Here is a 27,842-nt window from a genome sequence, read left to right as displayed (position 1 = left end):
CGATCATTGGTTAGCCTCCTCCCGAGCCGGCAGCATACGGCAATTTCATTGGCTCGACTAGCTGTCCATCAGACGTACTGCCGCTACCGGGCGGGATGAGAGTCATAGTTTGGTTGAAGTAACACTAAATGCGGCCTAGTTGGGATCGTTTGGCTCGGTGATCTTCAACATTGCTGTCTCGCTGTTGTAGATGCTCGAAATAGGAAGCGCAGCAGTTTTAGAGCTGGCTGGAAAAAAATAGACATTGTTTTAATAAACTGAAGTGTTCATGGACTGCACGGTCAAAAGACCTGTTTGTTAATGGCACACCATCAATTTTTTTCAGCGGTTTATTACACTGGCCATAGCCCAGAAATCAGCCTACATCATTAAATGAATGAAGACCTGTTGTCATATCGGTCTGTTAGTTTCTAGATATATATAACCAGACGACGAGGGCGTATTATATATTTCCCAAGGTTACTGGTACACCTGGAACATTAATATTAGCTTCCTCTGGGTATTAATGTAATGGTCTGGCGCTTTCATAAGCGATTCAGTTTTTTTTTAATTAAGCTTTGGTGCCCTCTAGTGGCCTAACATTAAAATATAATTACTAGCTTTCAGTCTGTTATGTATGCAGTTTTCAGGGCACTGGGACAGAAAAGGGCTCTTATTACCCCAGATTCCTTTTTTTTTTCTTTTTCTTTTTTTTGTCAGTTTCCTTAATCACAAATTAATTAGACCATATAAGTGTAAACTAAGCTTAAATAATCTCATACTTAGATTTCTACATAGGGCCCTCTGAGGTCAGATCACAGGAATGCCACACAGATACGATTATATTTGAGTGGAGTAAATCTTGAAGTAAATGAATTGCCAATGGCTTTGAAGACAGTTTGTTGTATTTGCAGGTCCTTGTGGGGCTGGGGGCACAACGGAGGTTATCCACTCTACATGGCTGAAGAATGAACCAATCAGTACAGTGGCCTTTAGGTGTAAAGTATAAAAAAGAAAAGCACTTTAACATTTGCGCAAACACTGCAAGATTTCATTGTGTTTTCTGAGATTTATTTAGAAATGCCATTATTTCCTGCATAGGACTTGAGGTTAATATTATAAGAGATTCTTCATTGGGAGCATTAATATGACAGCGTGAATTAATATCTAGGCTTTTTCCATTTTTATGAATTTTTTACTCATCATCCTAATTTCATAAATGTATAATTCTGTTAACGCAAGGATGAAAATGACACAGGAAGTCAGAGAGAGAGAGAGAGAGATGGTGGGCATGAACCACGGAAGCGTAAGTGACTACATGTGACAGCACACCACACTTTATCCATGGCAGCCCTGCAGAGATGAGCTTGCCTGTTCGACAGAGCCTCCATCTGTCTGCGGCCCTGTAAGGAGCATCCACCGTACACCACACTTCATACCGGGTCCCACGCTGGTCCCTTCGGTCCATGCCAACGCCAACTCTGCTGGTGGGATCTATATTTACAAACAGCTGCCATGGCATTGGGTAGGGTACAATGGAAGGGATGAGAAATACTGCCTTGTATAAGCAGATTAAACAGTCGCAGTCTTGGTGATTCATCAGATATTGTCTGAAAGCATTCCTGCTTGCATACTCAAGTGAAATACTGAGCCAGATTTAGACTATTTTATTTGGTCTTTGATAGAAATTTCTTTGTAAATAAACATTTGTTGCATTATACTAACAGGCATATAGGGGAACACCAGTCATACAGCACACAAGAATAAAGAGATTTTTTCAAACATTGACAGGATGGCATGTGGAGCACAGCAGTGTTGAAACACTTAAGAACAGAAGCTTTTAGGTACTCTAGCACAGAAGCCCACGTTTTGAATGGCTACTTTAGAATTTTGCCACAAAGTATCTCCTATAACAAGCATTTAGACATTAAAAAACACCCAAAACAAAACAGAGCAAATGAATTCCTCAGAGAAATTATGTTTGCCGTCTACTCTCATTTTCTTTTTGGTCCATTTGAACAATCATCTCATTTTTGCATAAAAGCCATCTTTTCATGCACTATATAAGGTTACAGATTGAAGCCTTTCTTTTTCCCCACCACCTCTTCCCCTTTTTTCTCTTAATCATTCTCACTTTGCAGCGCTTCAACCCTCTATCTTTCTCACAAGGGGAAAACCAGGAAGCCTGAGAATGTGGAGTACTTCCAGCCTCCCATCAGGTTGCCTCTCTCCAGTCTGAGGTAGGCCTTGTCGCCCTTCTCCATAATCACCAGGCCGGCATTGGTGGCGGCTTCTCTGGTCACGTCCTGGTCCCCAGCAAAAGCTGAAATCATTGGCCAGCCATTCACCATCAGGCTAACCTAAGAGATGGGAACCAGCGAGATTAAGAGAGTGATCCACTGGAACGACAGCTATAAGTCTCAGAGTCGAGTGGGCGTACCTGAATAGTTTGTCTATTGTAGGCCTTCACCACATGGAAGTTGAAGCTGTACACCCCCCTCCTTGGTGCCAGGAACACACTACTTTCTTGGTCAAAATGAGTGCCCACGTTAACCAAAATCTGAGAGGACAGCAGGAAAAAGAGGGGGGATGATAAAGTCACGACATGGGTCATTCTTTTCGTCTGTTCAGATCGCTTACTTCCAAACTACTGAGACCTATTTTCATACATCCCTCCATCCCCCTAAAATGTCCATGGACATGCAGCTTGTGCAGCATAATACAACCATGTTGTCATTATGTGGCTTCACTACAGGTTCAAAAGTTTAGCAATCAGCTCATCATCACACCCAGTGGGAGAAGACACCTGACCAATGATAGCACAGAGGCTTTTGTGTGTGTTAATTTGCCCATTCTGTACTGTAAAGAGTAAACCTATCACAATTTGCCACAGTATGTTACAAATGGGCATAATAAACACAGATATCTGATAACTCACATTATCAAAGTAGATGATCATGGTGCGGTTGCTCATGTCTGTCGGCTCGTGGTTAGTCTGGCGGCTGGCGGAGAAGGCCACCCGACCCGAGCCAGAGCGCACCGACATGCCCAGGGCGTTTCCGGCGGGCTCGGATGAAGGCGTGGAGTCACACACTACCAAACATTTCCCCTCGAGGATGATGGGCTCTGTGTCATTCTGGCCCCTGGATCCCAAAGGTCCCCACAACAGGAGCATGCCCAGGAGGAGCAGGATGTCAGGGTGGACTGACCCGAGGTGCATGACTGAACCTGAGATTTTTTATTTTTTTTTTAACTCAAATATCTCTAATTTCTAAGGACAATAGTCACTCTGGGCAATCTGCAGAATAAATAGACATGCTATGGCTAAAGAAACACTCTATATCAGAACAGAAAGAGAAAGAAAACCTGTTTTTCTTTTAAATTTAGTCTATGTTTTCCAGGCAGTTTTAACTCAGACTGGTTTGCTGGTCATATCTGTCAGTCTTTTCTTTCAAGTTTCCCCCTTTTTGACCCCCACACAAATCCCCAAATCTCTTCAGTGTCCTTTGTGCTGTGTCAACAGGGTCCAGAATGACACTCAGAAAAAAAAATCTCTTGATATTTTCAAGTTGATGTCGTCAGCAAAAAATGAGCAGAGATGTAGCTGAGGAGGGGAAGAGAGGGAGAGACAGAAAAAAGATAAGGGGCGGAACGGTGAGTGAAGATCCAAGTCCGGGCTTAACGGATGAAGACGAGGATGGAAAAGGTGTGGAAGAGAGGGAAAAAAAAAGATGAGGTAAGACTTTGGAGAGGTGACAGGGGGAGGATGTAGGACCCAGAAGGAAAGCAGAGAGAGAGAGATGGGGAACAACTCCACTGAGTGACCATCTGTCTGCCACACACACTCGCGCTTTCTCCCACTTGTGCCTCTTGTTGCGCACACTCATACACGCTGCCGCCGCACGTACACACGTTCATCTTCTCTGCAGGTTCGAAAGACTTTCTGTTGGTTCAGCTCACTGAAATGAGTAAAATGCAAAGCCCCCTGCCTCCAATGCCATTTCAAAGTGTAGCATTTTTGAAATAACATCCATTCATCTCTGCAAAATCAGCAACAGGGTGAAAACGTTTCCTTCTAAGCTTCAACAAAGTTATTCAGAGACAAATGCAACATGCTTCCTCATTCAAGGAATTACACAATTCATTGTGCTATTCATCAAAAGTGACTAAACATGACCTGACTACAAAATTATGATATTATGAAAATAATAAAAGTAATAAACAGAAGATCACCTGTTCCCGTGCAAAGGATCGTGTATTCCATATCTGAAGGACTGAAATATCCTTGTTGTTCCGCTCCTCTGTCACATTAATTCACAGCATGGCTGATCGCAACCAAGATAGAGACTGCTCTCATCTCTCTGTCTATCTCCCTGTTCCTTCCCTTCTCTCTCTCTCTCTCTCTCCCTCCTTTCCATCTGCTTCGTTCTCACCCTTTATGCTGCATCCGCCCACTCACCTTTACAGTAATATAAAAGATAAATAAGTGTGAGCAGCTTCAAAGAGCAAAGTTAGAAAGTGAGTGGCAGTTGTTTTCTCCTCTTTTCCCCCCTGTAATTCCCAAACAAAACATCGATCTCCTCACAAGAATCAAAAGATCCTTCGCCATCTTCAAGACAGCGAGATTTATTTCCAGGTCTTTATGCATGTGGTAAATAGAGCTGGATTCCTGGATCCGCAGCACCGTTTGATCCATAAAGATGCTGCTTTTGTGCTTTTCTTTGATCATGCACTAAATGTCTAGACACTCCTAGATACAGACAGGAAATCACAAACCAGAGGTAGAGCTTCAGGGATGTTTAAGAAAGGCTGGAGTGAGAAAAAGGCTCAAGTTTATCTTGTTAATATCAGCCAAACAAATTTCCAGCTTTTCTATAACTACATTACTTTATACACAACAGCCATCCTTATTTCTAATCACTGTGGAATCAAAGTGCTGAACAATGTTGCAGCCTGATCTAAAGCTAATTTGTATCTTTTTTAAAGGGGACCTAATATGCTTTTCCTTGTTTTCTGTCACATCCATTGCTACAAGGCTGGATTATTAAACATGGCCAAAGTTTCAAACAATGACACCAACATATGTGCGTCTATACAGTACAGTTCAACATACAATATAAAAATATTTAGTTGAAAATGAACATAATTGGTCCCCTTTAAAATGAGCCTTTCCATCTAGTGTTTAGGGAAGTATCAAATTCCCTTTGAGTGTCTTCTGGAAATGTTTTCACATGTCAGCTGATCGCAGCTTTAGAAGACACAGTTTTGTCTCTTTGGTGAGGAAGAGGTAAAGCTCTGTTTTAGAGCAGGGAGCAGAGAAACAGCAGCTCATGGCAAAGGCTCCAACAGAGGTTTATGTAAGTTACACAGACGGGAAAAAACAACAGCACTTTATTTTGGAATGGCCAAAACAGCACAGAGTTCATCATCATCATCCTCCCGGCTGTCCTTCTCATCACATCAGACTTTAACAATAGTGATCCGACTGTTGAGCTCAGCTTTGTAGAGACCAAAGCCCAGGCACACCGGCTGAGTAAAGGTGGTGGAGAAAGTGTGGAGGTGGATCAGGTTGTTAGACGGTCCCACCTCTGAGTAGGTGATGGTGCCTGAGCTGTAGTCCACGGCTACAGCGACGCGGTTCCCAGTCATTTGGTATGTGAGGCGGGTCTTCCTGCGGTTGTGCCAGGCGGCTAGCTTTTTGTCGTGCTGCTGTGTCAAGCTCCATGAAACCTACAAGGGGTTTAATCAAGGAAGATGTTTTTATGTCAGCTGAAACTTTACTATCAAACAATTACTGATGTGGGGAAAATTGATCTGGCGATAATTTTAGTAACTGATTTATATTTTAAATTGAGCACAAATCACTGCAGCGTTCCAAGGAAGTATTGGCTTTATCTTTAATTGCATGTGGTTGACAAGGACATGTATCACTGTAAATGTTCTCATCCTTCTGCAAAATATGCTTTGATCACTGACGGTTAAATCAGGGCAGTGATTTTAGGAAAAAACCTAAACATAAAATTAAACGTACACACAAGAATAGACGAGGAAAGAATAGAACTGGAATACAATTGTTGAACTGCTTTAGTGCACCAGAGGAAAATAGAAAGAAGGTTCACTTTTGACTGAATGAATGATGTGGTGTTCAAAGCAAAAATCATCTTTTTCACTGATGCCAAACAGACTGAGAGATGTCAGGGACAGACATCAAACAGAGGCTCCTGCTCATTCTATTAGTTAGCAAAGAAAACACAAAATCTAACACTGGAATGAGCGTGATCAACCACTGTGGCTCTGCGGCACACGTGTACCTTGTTGTTCCCAAATGCATTGCCTTCTTTGCCCTTCCGTCCAATACTTCGGTAGCAGACGCCCACATCCCAGAATCCCTCGGCTTCCAGCTCCCAGTAGTGAGTCCCAGAGGAGAAGGTCTGGACGGTGAGGACCTGCGGCCAGTGGTCGAAACGTTCGGGATGAGCAGCGCAGGGCAGGCGGTTTTTAACTCGTGTAACTGAGCGCAGGTCATCTGAGATGCTCAACAGAGGATGAGCTGTGTTTGTGTCCAGACTCAAGGGACTGGTTACTGTAAGGAGAGAGAAAAATCTTAGTTACTTTCCTCGTAGTACTTAAACTTGTTCGCCCGTTTCTATGGAGCAAAACAGAACTTTTAAAATGCAAAACAGAGATTTATAAATATATGCTTTTGAGCCACACCTACATCCTCAATTGCTGTCACCTTCATTTTGTCCCCACTGCGTTACATCTGAATAAATATATTTAAACTTAAGCATTACAAACATGATGCTTCCAACTTCATTACCCAAAGAAGAAAATTCAGGTCATTAAACTCGTGCTTTTTAACATAAACATCATCTGCTATTTATTCAACACATTCATAGATGGTTAATCATGGTTTTAACTCCATTGATGATGCTTTCTTTATTTAGCTCAAGGCAAACATATTCAGAGTTGAACTGACTCTGATTTGCTATTCTGGAATCAAAACTGAGTTTCTCTTCTCGGGATTAGAGGTCAGCATTAGACTCAGAGTTTGTTAAACAGATTGCTGGTGTATTCAGCTTCATGTCTCTACCTTTGTATTTGTCTGTGCTCCTCTGTTCCCCGCCTTTGTTGATCACTATGTTTGTCTTCCTGTTTTTAGTGCCAGCTTAGATTTTGTGTCCTTATTTGGGATTTTGTTGTCTGCTGCTTTTGAATTTGCGTAGACTCTTGTAAGTTACCAGCAGCATCTTATTAAAGCTTTTGTTTTGTTTGCTCAAGCTGTCAGTCTCTGAGTGTCGGCAAGTGTGTCCTCCAGTGAACCATAGAAACCAACTGAGAAATATTTGCAAATGACATCTACGTGTTAATGAAAGCACCCACAAACACATTCTTTAGGTTTTATCAGACATGAACTCCAAACAATGTCAAGAAAAATCAGGTCCAAAGTTGTGCTTTCTTACACGGAGCACACAACAGGAGATCATCTGCTTCACACATGTTGTCACTTCTAGAAATACTCACTGGCTCGCTGTGAGTTCATAGGGCAATCACCTGCACTGCTCTTACCTGGACCCAATGTGGAACACTGCACATGAACTTATACTACAGAGGTGTTACATAGTTACATACATAGAAAACTGCTTACAGTCCTTCATCATACCAAAGATGCCATTGGTCCTTTCTATCTATCTATCTATCTATCTATCTATCTATCTATCTATCTATCTATCTATCTATCTATCTATCTATCTATCTATCTATCTATCTATCTATCTATCTATCTATCTATCTATCTATCTATCTATCTATCTATCTATCTATCTACTAATGTATCTATCTATCTATCTATCTATCTATCTATCTATCTATCTATCTATCTATCTATCTATCTATCTATCTATCTATCTATCTATCTATCTATCTATCTATCTATCTATCTATCTATCTATCTATCTATCTATCTATCTATCTATCTATTCAGTATCTTGCCCAAGGATATTTGCGTGCAGACTTGAGCTATGAGCTACACTCATACCAACAGGTGGCAACAAGACAACAATAACTCAAATAACCACTCCTTGTAACTAAGATATGCAGAAGAGCTTCTCTGAATGCACACCGTGTTTAAGTGCTGCTCCTACCATCTGACCAGGTGAATTAAGTGTATTTCATGTGTGTAATTCATCCTGCCTTGTATCAATGGTTCAGACTGATGGGGGTCTAATAGTGTGGGCAATATTTTCTTGGTACACTTTGGGCCCCTTAATACCAACTAATGCTACTTTTGGCTGTTCTCTTGCTACAGCAGGTAGCACTGGATGTTTGGCTTGGTAGATTGTTAAGGGGGACGCTTCTCCTGACGCAACCTCAGAGGGATGTAACTCTGCCTGGAATTGAAAGGATCAGGGACCTTTCACTTCTAAGTTGAATATGTAAATGACTGCACTCTGGAGCCTCAGCTTAAGACCAACTGAGCATTATTTAAACACCACAGCGTTCCTGAATATTGTTGCTGGTCATGTCTACTCCTTTATGGCCACGTTTTATGTCTGCTTACAGCAGGATGACGTACCATGTCACTCAGAACTTAGATCATCTCAAACTGGTTTCTTGAACATTACACTGGAATTCAAATGGCCTCCACAGTCACCAGATCTCAGTCCAGCAGAGCACCTCTGACATGTGGGTTAAGCTCTGAAGTTCAACAAGAAAGCTAACAAGCTTCATTCCCCAAAATGTCTAGCTATTTCTTTAAAATCATTAGCGGGGCAGGTAAGTGTCGTCACGCATTCATTCCACTCACAGAGTTCCCTTTTGAGTTCACTGAGACAGCGGAGGGTAGCAGTGATGAACTCGCGGTACTTGCTCTCGATGTCCTCCAGAATGTGCTTCCTGTCTGCGCTGATGGGATCAGGGATGTAAAGTGGACTGTTCAGCTCAGCTAATAACCTACAAATCAAAAGCACAAATGAAATAACACCTTTATTATTTTGTGTCTTTCATTGTTTCTCTATCTTTTTTTTCTCTCAAGCTTCCAGTATAAAAACACTCCCTAACATGACAACCCCAACACACATCAACATAACACAGCTCAGGACGAGTCCTAATACAGTCTGACTGGTTTGTTCTGGACTTACTTTGTGTCATCTGACTGAAAGGCCTGCGAAAAGAAAAGTCAAGGACAGCTGAGAAAAATGCACCAACAGAATGAAAAGCAGCTGTCTGTGTGAATGTGCTCAGGTAGAGTTTTTCTATAAATTCCTACATTTCTACATTTTTGCATTTTCAAATTCCCCTAATATGTAGCCATGCCAAATGTGTGATCTGCTGTGAAGCTTCACTCTCCGGCCACTGTGAATATGTGCACAGTATTGCAGCATATTCCAGTCAGGACTACAGTGGTGGATTTCCTTGGCTAAAAATGATATTCTGCAGTCGCACAACAGTTAATCTCCCAATCAGAGATTGGACTGGATCGTTACTGGAAACTGGTGCATCCTGTCTTAAGCCATAATTTAGTTTCGTTTGCATGACCTAGTTCTCGAAAAACCTAATGCTGCACTCACCCAGATGAGCAGGAAAGGATCTGTCTCTGACAGCAATAAGGCCAGATAGTGCTGGATTCTTAGGGTCTGGTGCATGTGGTCCCTCACTTTGGAGCAGTCTTCATGCACACGATCCATGACCTGCCGCCTCTCCCTCTTGGTGATGTCTCTCAGTGCCACCACTAGCTTGTTGACCTGGACCTGCAGGTCTGAGCCCAGCTGCTCCACCTGGGCATCGTCCTGCCTCAGAGAGTCCTGGAACCAATGAGGACAGAATACTGGATTGCTGGCAGATCAGTGATTGAGACACAATCAAACCACATGACCTGTGATTTTGGTACAAACAGCTTCGTGAGTCATTAGATTTCCTTTGCACAGATAAATATGTGGACTCACTGCCATGGTGGAATCGATGTTCTCATGCTCTTTGAGGATTCGCTCTCCATCTTTCAGTTTTTCCTCTGCTTTTATAAGCAGTGTCTGAAGAATGACCTGTAAAATCACCCAGTAACTATTACAGCAACCACACGTTAACATAAAAACATACATTAATTGATTATCCATCCAGCACACCTTCAGATCGTCCTCCACGTGCCTCAGTGCTTTCACTTTGTGCTGAGCGTGGCCTCCTTCCAGCAGACAGTCGCCACACACGTACACTCTCTCGTCAGCACAGTAGTAGCGGAACAGCTCTGTGTGCGCAGGGCACCTTCGCTGGGACAGATCGCCCAGCGGATCCACCAAAAGGTGGGTGCTAAACACCGGTCTCTCAAGATGAGGCCGGAGATGTTCGGCACACAGCGACACTTCACACCTCAGGCAGGTCTTAACTGCCAATGGCGGTTGTCCTTTCTCTGCCTCAGGAGGGCAGCAGTCGCACAGCACTTCACCATGCTCCTCCTGACACTGGGGACAGGTGAAGCGACCTTTTCCTTCACCCTGGCTGCTCCAGGCCTCCCGGACACAGGCAGGACAGAAGCTGTGACCACAGGGCAGGGGCTGGGATTGGCTGAAGGTGTCTCGGCACACAGAACAGGTCAGCTCTTCATCCATGGAGCCCATCGTGACAAGGATACTATAAACACTGGTTTCATACAACAGGACGAAAACAAATAAGCACATTGATTAAGTGGCAAACACACAAAACGTACAAATATCAACAACTGTACACACTAACATGTTTGTGTGATGTACAAGAAAGACTAAGACAAGACAGAACCACACACAAGACACAGGCAGCACTGAAATGGTGACAAGCTGGGAATGCTTGTTTCACTCCAACTGTGCACTCAGACTAGTAATCCTGTCTACTGGGCTTTTGCCTACTGTGCTCTATGAATAGATACTTCACAAAGTAAGCAGTTTTACTGAGAAAACATGCTGAAAGTGTACAAAAATATCAGAAAGGCCTCATCCACTTTTGTCAGGGAATATATCAGCACAACTAAAAGTGCTAGAAATGACATAGAATACCACAAAACCCTTCTTTCTTTCTTTTTTTACAATAATATATACTATCAGATATTTAAAACATTATCAAATGAAACAAAGCAATTAATCAAATAAATCTAGGTGTAATATATAGTGGTTCCTTTTCTTTAAAATAATAGCAAAGGTGTTGTAACACTGACTGTAGACGAGCATTAACTGCACTTAGACTCAAGCTGTTGCAGTGGAGGGATCAGGAGATCATCTGAGACAGATGGCTGGCTCAGTTTCCTTCACATGTGCTCTTCTTTTCTGTATTTCCCCCAAAACTTTAATGATTTAACTAACAACTATGTATCATTAGAAATCACTAAAAAAAACTCAGAAGTGTCATTCCTTACCCGTTAGTTTCCTAGTGTTTGCAGACTAAAGCCATCTGTGAGTGCGTGAGTTGTGTGCGATCAGACTGCCGATTGGAGGCTAATCCCGACAGATTCACTGCACTCAGAGAGGTCAGCTGATCCTGAGATGGGAGGAAGGGCAACGGTGGATGGAGTGGGGCAGGGAAATTGATTAGGTAACTCTGAAGACACAAGGTTTAGGGTTAGACCTTACATCATGTCCCTGCACAATTTAAAACATGTCAGCGTCGCAGCAGCTATAAAGGCTTTCCTCTCTAGCTGTCCTACACCATGTGTGTCCCACATGTCGAATGCTTTCCATACACTTGTTTTTTGTCATTCAGAAGCATGACTGCAGCTTTCAATGAGCTTTGCTTTACCTGACTTTGTCGGGCCAGTGAACTTATAACTGAGGCTTGTATAAGAGAGTAGTATTTGCCCAACACAATTAAAACTATCAACGTGAACCATTCAGTCAGTGATACTGGGGACAAAGCAACAATATATGCAGCAAGCTCAGAAGGGCGAGGTATTTACCTCTATATTTAATTTTTCATTTTGTTTTAAGGAATACAAATATATGTGTGTTATTTGCTCTTAAACACAGGTCTTCAGCTTTACATAAAGTAATTTTGTTTTCTTTCTGCCAACATTTCCATGCAGAGATATGAGAAAGAAGACCTTGGGTTTTTTTTCTTTTCTTCCCCAAGCCTTTTTTTTACATTTAAAAACACAACCTTCAGAATATTCAGTATAAAATTGGATTGGGTTGGATTTCGGCAGGTTGAAATGTGTGCACAAAGATGTGGTGCACAAGGCTGTACACAGAAAAGCAAATAATCACAGAACTTTTGTCAAGGGAACATTTTTGCAATTTTTCTCCTGGCATCTCTCATGAGAAATCTAAACATTTGGAGGAAGCATCCTTTATTGAGATCTTACTCTAATTTTCATGCTTTAACAGACACCTCTAAGACGTGTGAACTTACAAGAGCTGATGACATCCATTATTTTTTCATTATATTAAAGGTTCAAAATTTCAAAGACCTGCCACATCCATTCAAGAAACACGAGCCACAGTCAGATACAAAAGCCAATTAGCTCCTGAAATATTCAAATGTTGTTGTTTTTTTTAATGACAATGTAACTTCATAGAATTAGGCATGAAGCTAAAAGTTAATAAATAACAAAAAAACCTCTTTTGTTATTTATTAATTGACTTAACAGTATGAGTAATTTGAAAGTACAATATCCTGGACTCTTCACTCAGTAATGTTTCCTAAGGTCATAGGATGTTTTGGGTCTTAAAACCATCAGATGGGTGATAATGCTCGTGCCCATGTGGTGCTACCATAACTGCGACTATTCTCTGGACCCGTGGTTAAAACAAATTCTGGCCTCAGTGATATCCAGCATGTAGTAGGTTCTGAGCAGCAGAGGCCTTAAACCGCCCCTAATAAGTCTGGGTTCTCTGCTGTGGCTTGCCAGGCTTCCATGGTTGCCGGGATGGATAGTGTGTCTCTCAGGCTCCAAACACTTTTCCTTCACTGGTTTGTGGTTTGAAACTGGCTGTAGGTGTGAATGTAAGCCTGAATGGTTGTCTATCTAGTGGGTTAGCCTTGTGATAGACTGGTGGCCCATTGGGGTGTACCCTGCTTTTCATCCACTGCCAGGTAGGATAATTTTCAGCGCCCTGGAAAAGTGGGATGGATGGATGGATGGATGGATGGATGGATGGATGGATGGATGGATGGATGGATGGATGGATGGATGGATGGATGGATGGATGGATGGATGGATGGATGGATGGATCATAAAGGGCTCTTTATTCACTAGACTCTTAAGAGTAAAGTGGTGCATCCAAAACTCACTTTTTTAACGTAAGTCTCAATGACAAGGCAAGAGGATCAGAGTGAGGTTGTTAGAGTAGTCAAGCATAATCCCTGAACTATGGTAGCACTCATTGTCTCTTTACCTTTATTTGAGTAAGGACATGTAGGTATTTACGAGGTCCAGCCAGACCACCATTGTCCCATTTTCCTTCTTTTTGGAGAGTGGTATGAATGTAATGGTGTCAGGACGATGCTCAATCGGGCCCCTAACAACAATAAAAACAAATATCTTCCCCTTAACACTGAGTACTGCGCTCACTTTACAAACTAAGGTAAAATGCAATCTAGATAACAGGAAGTGATGTGAGCAACACAAGGCACTGTGTAGCAAATGAAATTTGATGTTTCTATTTTTCAACTTTGTATCATTCAACACACTGGAACAGTGCATGCCTGCAGTTGTTGAACTAGAAAAATGAAATATTTGCAGCACGTGCAACACTGTCATTGTTATAAATGTAAGCCGTACAGGTGTGGACGTTCGCTACCACAGGTTGCAACCAAGCAGAGAACCGTCATTAACGAGCTTCATTAGAATAGATAGAATAGAATAATCATTTAATTGTCCCACAGGGGGAAATTTGGTTGTACAGACAATTACAGACAAGAAGAAAATAATCACACTGACTAATAATCTAATCCTCCTCGTGTGTGTTTTTAATACCAACATGTTTTCTAGCTGTGGACAAGTGGAACTCAGCAGATATTCACATTGCCCTTCCGTTGTGACCACTAACAGCTATCGTGTATGGTATGTCTTTTGTTGAGTTTGATTTCCAGAATTTATTCCTGCTCCACAGCCAAATATGCATACAATAACACATAACATAATTCCCAATATTCATTTTGTATTTAAGTTTTTATGAAATGCTTTGTATGTTTCCATTGAAAAGGATAAACCACGGATGCACAGGTGAGTAATTCAATAAAAGAAATGGACCCTCTTTATAAGTTTGTACAATAGATCCTCAGCTTGTGTTTTGTCACTTAAACCTAAATCATATCACAGCTGTACTTACTAGACTTTTATGGATATTTCTCCTAGTATTTAGTTAATTTCTTGGTGTAATAGTAGGATTTTGACTCTGCAGATAACTCATTTATGTTTTGGGGGGATTTCTTTGGATTTTCTCAGGCGTCACACTCTGCAACATGTGAGATGCACTGCCTGAAAGCTTCATGGCCTGCCATGCTTGCTTGTGTCTAATAAAAAAAGAAGACATAGCAGTTCTGATCTTTGCCATAAAACTGCTCCTGTCAGATGTCATTCAGGTCAGGACCACAACTGTCTTCATCATAAGCAGAATTTTTAATAGCGCACACTGGTCTGACCTCCAGTTTGGTTTTCATGCTACTGATTTCTGCAGAGAAGTATTTCCATGGCCTGCCCAGTGTGGGACTGCACAAAAACTGCAATGGTATCCACCCTCATCTCATTTTCCACTTGGATACTTTCACTGGCCTACTTGACTCTGGATTATGTCTTTTTGACCAAATTAGTTTCTAGTTGTCACGGTCCTCTGTTATCTGCCTTGCAGGCTTATTTGTAGCCAGATAGAGAGTCTTTGACAGAAGTGAAGCCATAGGGGGTTATAGGTTTGGCGGTGGCAGCAGACACAATTTTGTTCTTTGCCTACCATTTCACAATCTACTACTCTCACAAAGGGGACACAGCCTCAGAATCAATAGGCTATGTGAATGATTCCTCTGGTGGTTTGACCTGCACTCCAGTCACCTTTCACCTCTCACAGACTTTGTAATCTATATTACGATGATGCTACGATGCTACCACCACCATGGTTCACTGTAGGGATGGTATTGGCCAATTGATGAGCAGTGCTTGGTTTCCTCCACACACGAGGCTTGTGTAACTAATGTCCTTCTACCCCAGTTGCTCAGACTGGCCAGGCAGCCAGCTCTATGAAGAGTCCTGCTGGTTCCCAACGTCTTCCATTTACAGATGATAGAGGCCACAGTGCTCACTGGGACCTCCTGCTGCAGATCTACCCTTCCCCAAATCTTTGCCTCAATACAATCCTGTCTTGAAGATCCACAGACAAGTCTCTGGACGTCATGGTTCAGATTGAGCTCTGACGTGCACTGTCAACTATGGGACCTTGTATAGATGTGTACCTTTCCATTGTCCAATCAACTGAGTTTACCACAGGTAGACTTGTAGAAACTGACAGAAGATCAGTGGAAACAGGATGCACCTGAACTCAATTTTGAGTGTTTGTTTGTTTTTGTTCCGGGCAGCACGGTGGCACGGTGGTTAGCACTGTTGCCGCACAGCAAGAAGGTCCTGAGTTCAATTCCACCATCAGGCCGGGGTCTTTCTGTGTGGAGTTTGCATGTTCTCCCCGTGTTTGCGTGGGTTCCCTCCGGGTACTCCGGCTTCCTCCCACCGTCCAGAGACATGCAGCTTGTGGGGATAAGTTAATTGGATAATTCAAATTGTCACTAGGTGTGAATGTGCGAGTGAATGTGAGTGCAAATGGTTGTCTGTCCCTGTGTGTTGGCCCTGTGACAGACTGGCGACCTGTCCAGGGTGTACCCCGCCTCTCGCCCTATGACAGCTGGGATAGGCTCCAGCGCCCCCTGCGACCCTGAAAAGGATAAGCGGAAGCGGATGGATGGATGTTTGATTTTGTTTTGTTTTTTTGTTTTAAATACATTTGCAAGAATTTCAAGCCAGTTACTTTCACTTTCTTACTACGGAGTATTGTGTGTAGAGTTTTGAGTTGGATTTTCTTGCATTCCTTTTACTGACCACTTTGGTAGTTAATGTTATGTTTAAAGAGATATTGTAAACTCGTTCAGTATCTAATTACGTAGCACCGGTATTCTTTTTTAACACGCCACTAATTTTTGTCTTTGAGAGACACCTAGTGGCTTTATTGCTGTAGCACACAAACCACCGCACCTGTCTGCTTATAGGGAGATATTCTTATGAGTCCAGATAAGACAAAAATCAATATCATGACAGTAATACTAATAAAAAATGAGGCTGCTGGCACAACAGACATCATTAGCTGACAAAATAAGTGTTGTATTGCACAAAGAAACTCACAGCAGAAGCTTTTCACACTGTTTAGCATTACTACAAGCGGTGCATGAACATTCATATTTTCTCATAGGGGTCACCAAAGAAAGATAAATTACCTGTAAATACTCTGGAGGAGACTAGAATTTTTCTTTATATCATCACTTACTTCTACGGATTTTCACATTATTGTCTCCAAAATGAACGAAATATAATGATAGAGTGGCTCAAGTGGGCTGCTCACTTTTTCTTTTTCTTTTTTGATAATTCAATACAACATTAGTCTGTGGACTACATCTACAGAGATATCTAACCTTTAAAAAGAAAAAAAGAAATCATTATTAATATGAGTCAATAGTGGTTGTTATTTTCATCAATGGGAACCTCTGTCACCCGCACAAATCTTAAATCCTACATGGATTCATGTCTGGATCAGAGGTGTGCGCGCTCCCGGGCCTGCACTCCTATGTGACATGCACACTGAGAGCCAATGTGGAGGTAACCGTGGTCACAGTTTTCCTAAGGACCGTCTGGCGGCGAGGGCCATTAATTATAAGAGACAGGGAGACAGACACCGAGCCAGCTTAGCAGACAGACAGACAGCACCGCAGCTAGCGCAGACAGGCCGGACAGGAGCAGGCCCCGACAAATACAAAGAGGGGAGGAAGAGCGGCACGTAATCTACGGCTAAGGGGGAAAAAAAACATAATCCTCCCCTTGTAGCGAGCAGGCTACGGCTATCTGCACCGGTCCTGCTTTCGCTCCTGACCCTGGACTCTGGGTGAACACACTCAGGCATAATAACCCTTTGTCATAAGAGAAAGAACGCGGTTTTCTACGGAGATAAATAATTGAAAAAAATGCGGCTGTGTGACTGCGCATCCCTGGCAGTGAATAGGAAAATGCTGCGCCAGTGTCCCGGCTGAGAGACGGAGCCGATCTTTCCCAACACAAGCTCCCCGGCTTCCCCACTCTCTCTCTCCCTCCCTCTCTCTCTCTCTCTCCTGTCATTACACAATATCGCTGCCAAAAATTCATCGTTTCGAACATGGTAAGTTTTCTTTGTGTTATATTTAACGGGCTTGTGTCGGCGACGCGCGGCCTGTGGGGGAAATGCACATCCGGGACTGCATTTTTTTTTTCCGGAGAAGTCATAATATTTATGAATCATAACTTGTTATGATGTAGGAACGCGCGTGGCGTGCAACAGGTCGCCGTACAGTAGCGGGGACGCGCATCTCAGGGCCAGATTTTGAGCTTGGCTTCCAAACACTGGTGCCCACATACACACACGCGCGCGCGTTCAGCCTTTGTATACGCGATCAAACTGGCGAGATGGCACGAAAATCATACCAATATTAAGAAGAATAAGAAGGCCTTGTTGGAATGATGATAATATCATCCCAGGTTAAAAGGGATGAGATTATCCGCTTCGACTGTTTGTCTGCTATTAGAGTTATGGCTTCATTCTCTTTTACAAAACACCAGCGATTACACAATGACGCGTAGGTTATTAGCCAAATGATTTCCTTTTTAATCCCTACAATATTCCGAAATCACTGCCTGGTTTGGACAGAGAGCCTTTTGCCCAATATAATATTGCTGTTAAGAACGTCAGACTAATGGATGGTTATCACCCGTATTAATTACTGATTTAGAATTTTGGCTCCATTATTATTCTGCCCAAGCCCCAGTAAGAGAGGGAAGAAGGTGGATGCTCTTGGGTGGGGGACTGTCACGGGGCCCAAGTGGAAAATGTATTTTTCTCCTCACCATGGCTGTGTTTTTTTCCAACTCCACGTGCTAAGCAGCCGTGATAAGGTTTAAAAAGGGAGCATTGTGTCTCCAGTCAGTGGCCTTATGTGTTGGAGAGGCTCGGAGAGGGTGATGTTCACTCAGCTGCGCTCCCTCGACGTCATTGTTGCAAATTTCACCTGATTTCAGGCACTCTGTTTCACCGAGCTCACGCGGGAGGCTGTTTGTGGAGGCGTCGGGAGGGGGCAACACAGCCCACGCACACTTTGAAGTGTCGGTGTTCGACAAGACGCCCCGTGACAGGGTGCGTTTGATTTATAGTCTCGGGAAGCAAGATTTTAGCGGATATGAATTTCTTCCTTCCATGCGCTCTATTACCTTTTACTCGTTTTAATAATCGACAGCTCGGGGAGGACTCATAATGTGATGAACTTGTGCGTAAATGTGTAAGGGTTTACCGAACAGAAGCAGTGGACTCTCGGCTCAAAAGATGGGGTGTTCACTCGCCATTTGAATGCAAAGTAGTGGATGAACAAGTGAGCTGTGTGTATGCGTGTGTGGGAGTGTGTGTGTGTCTGTGTGTGTCCAGAGAAGGAGGGCCAACGCCGTGTTTTCAGAATAGAAAGACTTGTTGAGAGAAACTGTCACACATGCCTTTTTGGTTCTTGTATTCCCCCCTCTTCTCCACAATGCCACCAACGTGGAGCCACTTTATTAAGTCTAATCGAACCGGATCACCCGGTGTCAGATTTTTGGAAGCCATGCTGTAGTTTGTCTTTATTTATTTAATTCTTTTTTTTCTTTCATTTTTTTGTCTAAGTAATTTAGTTACCTGCTTTTTTCAGTGCGCAGGGAGACAGAGTAAAAGTTGTGTGTTGGCCAATGCGCCCATGCGTCGGTCCCATCCTGTTGAAGCATGTCCCGTCGGAAACAGAAACGACCCCAGCAGCTTATGAGCCTGACCCTGGGTGCCTGTCGGAAACTTGAGCATGGTGAGACATAGACTATATAAATCAATAGAACAATGATCAACAATAAGTAAGACGATATTCACATTGGATGCCGTAGTATAGAAGACGTAACCTTTTCTTAGCATGTGGTTTGTGCCTTTTAATAGTGGACAAGTACAAGTACATAAAAGTGTAGCGCTTATTTAGGAGGTATATTTACAGTTTGAATTAAAATGACTATTATCTCCTTTGGGACTTCAAATATGTTTTTATTGTTTATATTTTAAGTTTTGTTGACTGAGATGTAATCATTTACCCTTAATCAGCCTTTAATTAATTCAATTTAAGTGTTTAAATTGAGTTCATTTGCGCTAAAAGTTTAACCAAAGTTAAATGTGCATGTTATAGCGGTGTGCTAAGAAAATGGCTTGCTGGAATAATTTGAGTGCAGACGCTTTAATTCCTTCTGTGCAGGTTTCAGCCTTAAGCTGCTTCCTTGGCCCCATTAAACCCAAGTATCTTCCCTCCTCTCACACTGCCAGTTTCAAAGACACAGACCACCCACATTTCAGAAAAACACAATAAATCGAAAGCAGTATCACTGAAAAACAATGCAAGGTGAAGGCGTGTGCTACGAAAAGGATTAGGGTTTGAAGCAAAGACATGAGCACGAGAAGGTCAAGGAAAAGGAAACTTTGTGGGGCACTGTATAAGGTGTTCTAACTGCAACAGCCCATTGTCCCCATTCAGCTTTGTTGCTAGCCACTGAAGCATGAACATACCCACGAAGACGTGTATGTGAAGGCGCGCATGTGTGTCTGTACACACAGTTGTGTGTATTTGTGTCCGCTTGTCCACTTCAGTTACAGGAATAGGGACCCCATTGTGTCACAAAATTGTAGCTGTTGAGCTAACAGCAGGAAGTTCTGTATGCATTTGGGTGCACGTGAGTATACAAAGTGTTACCTTTTTTCTACCTGTGTGTCATGAATTGACAGGTAAGCTTTGTGTTTTGCAAGTTCAGGCTGAGTTTGCTTGCAGAACATATTTGCTGAGTCGTCATGTCTGTCATGGCCTTTTTGTTTTGTTTGCACGACAAACTCTTCCTCTGGCTGGCCTATCAGGAATGGGACCCCCAACTGTTTAAAGTCAGTTTTACTAGCCAGTCAGATACCCTGCAAAGTGTTCAGTACTTGACTAAGAACTAACTCTTGACACCCCTACTGGGCCAATGGGGGATGGGCTCTTCAGTAAGACAGACTGAATGGAGGAAAAAAGAAAGGAAAAAAAGCCATAGATGAAAGAGTGCCTTAGGATGCGTCTTATTTTTTATTAGGGAAGTGGAGGTGGGGAGAGTAGAGTCCATTGTCTTGTGTGTGTTTCCCTGGAAACAAGGTGGTCTCCTCTGCGGGTGAGTAGTATATTCTGAGTGCATGTGTGTGTTTGTGTGCAAGCATGTGTGTCTGTGTGCAGACAGCAGTAAAGAAGCAGCACAAAGAGAACAGGAGAAAACATTTAGTTTAGTTGGCTGGAAATTAACCCTTGAGGCTAAAAGTCACCTCCTACAGACCATTTAATTTTTTCATACCCTTCACATTAAGTAGCCACCTAAATTTCTTTTCCTTTTTTTCAATACCTGCAGATGACACCTCGGCACTGAAGTCACACTTCTTTTCATTTATCACGGATTCTACTTTGTGCTCTTTGTCTTCTCCTCAAAGCTCCCAGCTGCCCCTTACGCTCTGTTCATCTCTCAAGGGCTCTCAGATCGCCTCTCAACTTACTGAGGGTCAATCACTACCTTGTTCACCGATAAAGCCGCACCAGCAGCCTCTCAAAGACCTACAGCCCTCCCTTTCATCAGACTTCCCTTACTCCCCTCTCGCATCCCACATACAATTCTCACCTGGCTTTAAGTTGTTTGCCAGCAATTCCGCAGCTTTTGTAAGTGCTGTTACGTACCCTCCTAGAAGCTCACAAATGGCCTCTCCCAAGCTGGGACTATCAGCCACCACCACAACCTCTTCCTCCTCCTCCTCATCCTCTGCTTCTCTATGTCCTCCACCACACCCTGGAAGCCCCAGTCGTGTGCCCGAAGGCCCTCCGAGTCCTGTTACACCTACCCCAAGCCCTGGAGTGTCATCTGCCTCGGGCGCACCTTCTAGGACCCAGCTGAGCATAGCTTTGATCCTGGAGGAGCTTCGGGTGTTGCAGCAAAGACAAATTCACCAGATGCAGATAACAGAGGAGATCTGTAGACAGGTCCTACGCCTTGGTGGAGCCTCCTATAGCATAGACACACCTGCCCAACATCTTCTCCCTTCTGTGTCTCAGCTCTGCCTGGAAGGCAGTAAAAGGGCATCTAGTCCAATAACCCAGCCAACTGCATCTCAGCCTTCCACCTCTATGGCTCCTCTTCTAGCATGTTTCTCCTCCCTGCTTCCCTCCCAAGCAGTCAACAAGCCCACACAGCAATGCACCTCCTTGTCTCAAATCCTGCAGCCTCACAAGGTGCAGATGGAGGAAACAGGTGGGGCAGCTGGTGCTCATGGATTCACAAGGGTGAGCTCTCGCTCATCAGCTCCCTTGAATTCTTCCTCTGTTGCCACCACAGTGGCTTCCTCCACCTATCCACTAGCACTGTCATTAGCTCTACCCAGTCGGTATCTTCATGAGAAGTCTCCAAATACTACTTCAGTGAGCGGGCACAGTGGTCTCTCCTTCCTTAACACACCGCTCCCCACATCAGTACCTATAGTCCCAAACTCACAACATGCTCTGCAATCTGCTTCTAATGGAGGAGAATCTTCTTCTGCATCCAGTTCCAACAACACTGGCGGCCGTCTCCAGCATGCCTGTCGCTTTTGTGGAAAAATGTTCAGCAGTGATTCAGCCCTGCAGATACATCTCCGCTCACACACGGGGGAACGACCCTACCAGTGCCCAGTCTGCCTCAGCCGCTTCACTACACGAGGCAACCTCAAAGTTCATTTCCTGCGGCACAGAGAACAAAACCCTGAGCTTTCGCTCTCACTTCTGCCACCGTCTTTGTTTGGGATTGCATTAGGGACTACTGGGGGATCGGATATGGGACAAAACATGAGCAGCGGTAGCAGTAGTAGTGCCATGAATACGATACAGAAGAAGCGAAAAAATAGGGCTGAGGATGAAACATCTGGAGACAGTTTGGAAATCAGTGGTTCTAGTACTGGGCTACCACTAGGGGCTTCTGGAGGATCGACCCCATCTTCCCTACCCCTGCCCCCGAGTGTTGATCTAGCATTGATTTCCCACTCTCTCCTGCAGCTTAATAGAGCTGCAGTGGTAGCTGCTGCAGCATCTATCACAACTGGCTCATCCAACTCATCCTCCTCATCGTCTTCCTCCACCTCATCTCTCGCAACCTCCCTTCTCTCAAACCCTTCCTTGTCCTCGTCTTCTGCCATCACAGGATTATTCAAGGGTGCCAAGCAGCATCACTTTGATGAAAACACTCCTCCTCATGCCCCGGTGCTTTCCCCTGCTGCCTATTCCCAGCTAGCCCACCTACCTAAGCTTCTTTTCCCAACTGTCTCCACACCTTCTTCTACCCCAGCTGCACACTCATCCCTCTACAACCATCCAGCTTTGGGCTTGCTCCGCACCCCTCTACCTTCTGCTCCAGGCTCCCACCAACATGCTTCTTCAAGCCATTCCCAGCTTTCCTTTCCTTTCTCTTCTTTTCCTAAAGTCACAGGTCCACCCACAACTACCAATGCATCTTCCCTGCCTTCCTCCATAGCCCCCACTCCTACATCCGAAACCTCTAAGCTGCAAAGGCTGGTCGAGAAGCTAGAGAAGGCCCCTCGACCTTCCTCTTCTCCATGGAGTTCTTCCAATACTTCCAATTCTGTGATGGAAATGTTATCTGGCAGTACCACTACCTCTTTAGCAACTTCAGCAAACAGTAGTTTCACAAATGCCAGCAATTCTACCACATATGTCATGGCATCTCCACTATCTTCTAGCCTTGTTACTACTTCGGTTTCAAACTTCACTCGCGAAATGGTAGCTGCCCTAGGCATGGGTGCCAATGGAGCAAGTGCCATGGCAGGAGGCATGTTACCATCACTGATTACAGATCCAGCTGGTAACCTTACATCCAATCAGTGTGGGGTGTGTCTACGAGTGCTGAGCTGCCCCAGAGCATTGCGGCTGCACCAGGCCACACACCTTGGAGAACGGCCTTTTCCATGTAAGATATGTGGACGATCCTTCTCTACCAAAGGCAGTCTGCGATCCCATATTGCCACCCATCATGCCCGGCCCCCCAATGCACGTGTACAGAACTCTTGCCCACTGTGCCAACGTAAGTTCACTAATGCTCTCGTGCTTCAGCACCACATCCGTATGCACCTTGGTGGACAATTGCCTCCAGATGGCACAGAGGATTCTGCACATGAGATGCCAGCTGAATCTAAAGCCATATCCTTGGTACAATCTCAGTCCCAGTGCACTGACCCAAATGCTACTTCAAGTAATACACCTCCCCTAGCAGGCCATTCAAAGAGCATAGTTTTAACTCAACAAGTTAATACTGCAACAGTTGCCTCTGTTCCAGCCTCTGACAGTATGAAATCAGCTGAGTTCACTCAAAATCCAGGCAAGTCTGCACCCTCCAGCCCAGACCACATTCCCCCCTCTGACCTTAGCCCTGACCCCTTTATGAATCCCACCACACAGACTTCACCACCAGGCAGTGCAGACCCCCCTGTGCTTACTGTCAGTGTCCCTTTGCCAGCATCCCAGCAGACAGATCAAGCTTCACCAACTGGCGAAGACAACCAAGTTCCACAAGCCACTGTTGGTTTCAATCTTCCAAAATCTACCCCTTCACCATTTACTTCCAGTGTTACCAAAACCACAGAATCACCTACTGCTACTGAGATGGACTGTGGAGAGGATGAAGTATCTACCTCTTCCGATGCCTTCCTTGGCTCTAAATCAAACGTAGAGGACTTGCAAAGCACACCTGCTCTCGATGATCCCTTTTCCTACACCTGTCCCAGCACCACCTCTAACCCCAATCTTTGTGACGGTAATACAACAACAACCTTGGAATCAGACCCACTCTCTCCAAGACCCCAATCACCAGAGCCCATAAATAAAGATAAAGAGCTCTCATCTCCACCCCCAACACCAAAGCAAGACCAAGCAACTGTGCCAGAAGGAGAACCCAAGCTGACGTCAGCTTTGGAGGATACAGACACCACTGGCGCTGAAGTAAGAGGCGAACCCCAGAAAACAGCCACTTTTGTAAGAGAGACACGTCAAAGCTTTCATTTTAGTTCATATGGGAGGGAAGAACGGGCAGATGGCATAAGTGGATTCGGCTCAAGTTCAATACTGGATGCTTCTGGCCCCATCAACCTTGCTCCAACCCTCCCGTCTCCGATGTCTCGTCCTGAGAAGAAGACCTACTGCTGTGCTGAGTGTGGAAAAGAGTACGCCAGTCGCAGTGGGCTGAAGGTAAGGAACAAGTTCTCCAAATTTTGCATCAGCCACAATTTTGCATCACTTAAGTTTTCTTGTCCTGTGGGGTGATCGTGGCTCAAGAGTTGGCAGTTCGTCTTGTAATCGGAAGTTACAAGACGAACTGCCAACTCCATGGGGACCTCAAAGGCCTGAGACCATCGCCTCATTTGGAAGAAGATGCCAGAAAGGGGAACTTCTGTGTCTGCATTTATCTCTTAAAGTTGATCATTGTCTGTAAAAGAGGCAAATAATGTTCTTAAGATGCAAATTATGTGCTTGTAAATGCAAGAGGGGGCGTTATAATACCCTGATGATATAAAAGCAATCTGAAGTGTATTTTGGGCGGAGATCCATGCTGATTGTGTGCAGTAATTATCTCCCCGCGCGTGTGTTCAAATAAAATCATTGTTTTGTACTCTTCTCAATATTTGAATCCGCAACAATGTGTAGTTATGTTTGCACAATTACTGTGTTGAACAGAGCATTTCGTCCTAGACAAAAGAGACTTTTTCATTCCCACTGTCACCAAGTGCTTTACCGTACAATATAAAGCACACTGAGGTGACTGGTGTTGCGATTTGGCACTAAATAAATTGAATTAAACTGAATTGAATTAAGCTGGACTCTAAAATTACCTCTGCTGTGCAATTTTAGCCTACCCAAATCCTATCAAGATTTGTCTTAACAAGATGATGATTATAAATAAAAATCTTTCAACTCCATTCATTCTTAGGGTCACATGAAGCATCACGGCGTGGTATCCAAAACATCACGTCCGTCAGCCCGGAGTCGTCGTTCCTCCACTGACCAACTTCCTTCTTCTACATCTATGACTTCCTCAAACATTCCAGCCACTAGGAGCTCAGCAGGCTTCTGGAACCAGTATCAAGCATTCCTCAACACCAGTGCTGAGCCAACTGATGACCCAACCACTGCAGGCCGAGGAGAAAATGAATCGTCAAAATCTCCTGTTTTGTCACAGATGGATCCAAGAGCCCACGAGGAAGCTGGGGAAGAGTCCAGCGAAGGGTCATAACTCGCATAGCCGTAACTGGCTGGTAAATGTTACGGTGTTTTTGATTGTTGTTTACGTCTTGGTGTAACTGTACGGGCATATCATTAGTACTGCTTCCTTAACACATTTCAGGTTGCCTGTCAATGATAGTCAGAATAATATCTTTGTATATTTAAAGTTGTGAGTCAATCAGCTTGGTCCTGTTGTATTAAAAAAGAGACAGCTGTAGTGCAAATAAAAAAAGCATATATTCAAAGTAACAAAATTAGCCCAGTTATTGCTGGATTTGTTAAAAAGTGAAACTACCATTGTCTGTCTGAAGTTCTTAACAGAGTAAAATTTGAAATGTTTGGTTATTAAAAAAGAGTATGGGTCATGATTCATATTACGTTTAAACATCCCAACAGGCTCAGATAGATAAATCTGATATTACTGGCTTTGAGTCATTGGAAATGAAGCTACAATAACCAGTTTAAACCATTTTTGGTAGTGTTGTAAACATGTAAACACTTTTGTTCTGTTGTGGCATGTACCAAATCTCATCCATCTGGCACCAAAGGAGACTTGAGCCAACCAAAAGAAAATATTTTGGAAAATACTACAGCCAACCCATGAATGTTTCATATGAAGATGATCCTTTTGCTGATAAGGATGAGCAAACAAATTATTGGATCTAAACTACATCTTGCTTTGTAAAAGTCAACAAGGTGAACAATATGAATGTGTTACTGGGGGGAGGGGGGGTGTATATGGAGTCTTTTGTCCCCGTCCTGTGGCTCTTAAAACTAGTTGCTCCTGCTGTGATTTCCTTTTTACTACCTTGTCCTGTCAAACCAGAAGCACACCTGCAGTTTTTGTGAGCCCAGTGGGGGCGCGATCCTTTGTGTGACCTTTGCCCTTCAGCTTTGTGAGTATTATGATTGTCGTTTGGTCCAAAAGTACTATCTGTAAAACCCTTTCAGTTGCTAAAGTTACTAAAACTTTAAGTTTGTGTATAGAATCTATAAGAAATCTATGTCTGTTTGTTGTACGCTGTTATTTCAGTATCTCCACATTAAAAACTAATTTGGGAAAAAATATATATTGTTCAGTCTTGTTGTATGTAGTCGGTTCAGTTTTTCTGTTTGTTAGCACTCTAGCCTCCACAGTCTTCAACATGTCATTTTCAAATTTTGTATGATGGTAGAGATCAATAACATCTCCAGCTGATTTAATTGAGGTGAAAACTGGGTCAAAGTCAACTTCACATTAAATGTTGAAAATCAGTAAAAAGTTTCTATAAAACACAACTTTTTTTATGGATCATCTTCAAACTTCACAACAATATTTGACCTTCACCTTCATTGCTAGCACCCAAGGTCAAAGTTAACCTTGAAAATAAATTTCAAGAATCCATATTGAGTAATATACGATATGAAAGAGCATGGGTAGAGCCATACAACACACTTTATATTTTTTCAATTCCTACAACGTCACAGTGACACCATAATGTTTCATACACTATATCATAAAATTTCAGGTCTTTACAGCTTTTAGAAGCCAAAGATTTCAGCTAGTTCTGCTCCAGTCATGAGGAAAAAGATAACAAAATACACCATTTTAGTATGTAATGCGTCATGGTCATAGGCCGAAGGTCAGGGTCACATGAATTAGGAAAATGCTTTAGTTTCCATAGAATCATTTCCGAACTTTAAAGCAATATATTATCTACAAGCACTTTCTTTGTTTGAGCTGTTTAAAATCTTATTTTTTCAGCACAATGTTACACATTTCACAATGACACAAAATGATTTATATGCGAAACTAGATTTTCATATTAACAATACTGACATCAGCACAAATGATCTGTGAAACAATACAGATGGCATTATTGGGGATTTCCATATTACCAGTGCTGACATCAGCCTAAAACATCAAAGTTTTAGTAAAGCCCTTAATCGTCTGAGTGCTCCTGTTTAATTATTGTATTTTTATCTTATATGAACGCCAAGAAAAACCAGAGGAATTTAACACATGCACACTAAACAAGACTGCAGTTATGGAGAGAAACAAAAGCAACACTCTTTGGAAAACAGAGGACAAAGAAAAAGAAACGAGAAAAGCATGCAAGACAAAAGGCACACATTTGGATGTGTGCAAGTAGCGCACTGGAGGGCGCAATTCCCCCCTTTTTTAGCACAGTTTGCTGCTTAGTGTAGCTAAATTATTAAATGATGTCTACAGTGCATTTGAGAACTTTTCTAACACCCTTAATAAAAATCTGAAAAAATTAATTTGTTAAAGATTAAAAGACTTTAAAAACAGCAACATAACAGTC

General features: G+C 43.1%; 3 protein-coding genes across 9 annotated transcripts; 1 reads left to right on the top strand and 2 right to left on the bottom strand.

The window, feature by feature from the left end:
• Positions 1-1,351: 1,351 nt before the first annotated feature.
• On the bottom strand, positions 1,352-4,335 carry cbln12 (cerebellin 12). 2 transcript variants are annotated; one of them, XM_031757026.2, is made up of 4 exons: positions 4,213-4,335; positions 2,918-3,207; positions 2,420-2,539; positions 1,352-2,339 (listed from the first exon to the last, which is right to left on the bottom strand). In XM_031757026.2, exons 1-4 carry the CDS (start codon positions 4,241-4,243, stop codon positions 2,142-2,144), a joined length of 639 nt encoding a protein of 212 aa, XP_031612886.1. In that variant the 5' UTR covers positions 4,244-4,335; the 3' UTR covers positions 1,352-2,141. The 2 variants fall into 2 exon arrangements, with proteins under 2 accessions (XP_031612886.1, XP_031612887.1); XM_031757027.2 differs by having other exon boundaries at positions 1,355-2,339; positions 2,918-3,583; positions 4,213-4,325.
• Positions 4,336-5,370: 1,035 nt separating this feature from the next.
• trim110 (tripartite motif containing 110) lies at positions 5,371-10,589 on the bottom strand. Its single transcript, XM_031757046.2, has 7 exons — positions 10,101-10,589; positions 9,924-10,019; positions 9,549-9,782; positions 9,120-9,142; positions 8,786-8,931; positions 6,291-6,562; positions 5,371-5,709 (listed from the first exon to the last, which is right to left on the bottom strand). The coding sequence occupies exons 1-7, from the start codon at positions 10,587-10,589 to the stop codon at positions 5,440-5,442; spliced, it is 1,530 nt and encodes a 509-aa protein (XP_031612906.1). The 3' UTR covers positions 5,371-5,439.
• A 6,383-nt stretch (positions 10,590-16,972) lies between these two features.
• Positions 16,973-26,604, top strand: sall2 (spalt-like transcription factor 2). Of its 6 annotated transcripts, none has more exons than XM_039602820.1 (4): positions 16,973-17,342; positions 18,892-19,038; positions 20,639-24,504; positions 25,244-26,604. In XM_039602820.1, exons 2-4 carry the CDS (start codon positions 18,963-18,965, stop codon positions 25,544-25,546), a joined length of 4,245 nt encoding a protein of 1,414 aa, XP_039458754.1. In that variant the 5' UTR covers positions 16,973-17,342; positions 18,892-18,962; the 3' UTR covers positions 25,547-26,604. The 6 variants fall into 6 exon arrangements, with proteins under 6 accessions (XP_039458754.1, XP_039458756.1, XP_039458753.1 ...); XM_039602819.1 differs by lacking the exon at positions 16,973-17,342 and adding an exon at positions 17,930-18,350; XM_031757045.2 differs by lacking the exon at positions 16,973-17,342 and adding an exon at positions 18,499-18,582.
• Positions 26,605-27,842: the final 1,238 nt, after the last annotated feature.

Source organism: Oreochromis aureus, linkage group 18, assembly GCF_013358895.1.
Source record: "Oreochromis aureus strain Israel breed Guangdong linkage group 18, ZZ_aureus, whole genome shotgun sequence".
Classification (NCBI taxonomy): Eukaryota; Metazoa; Chordata; class Actinopteri; order Cichliformes; family Cichlidae; genus Oreochromis; species Oreochromis aureus.
The sequence above is the reverse complement of the archived record's forward strand: the minus strand, read 5'-3'. Positions and strand labels throughout refer to the sequence as shown.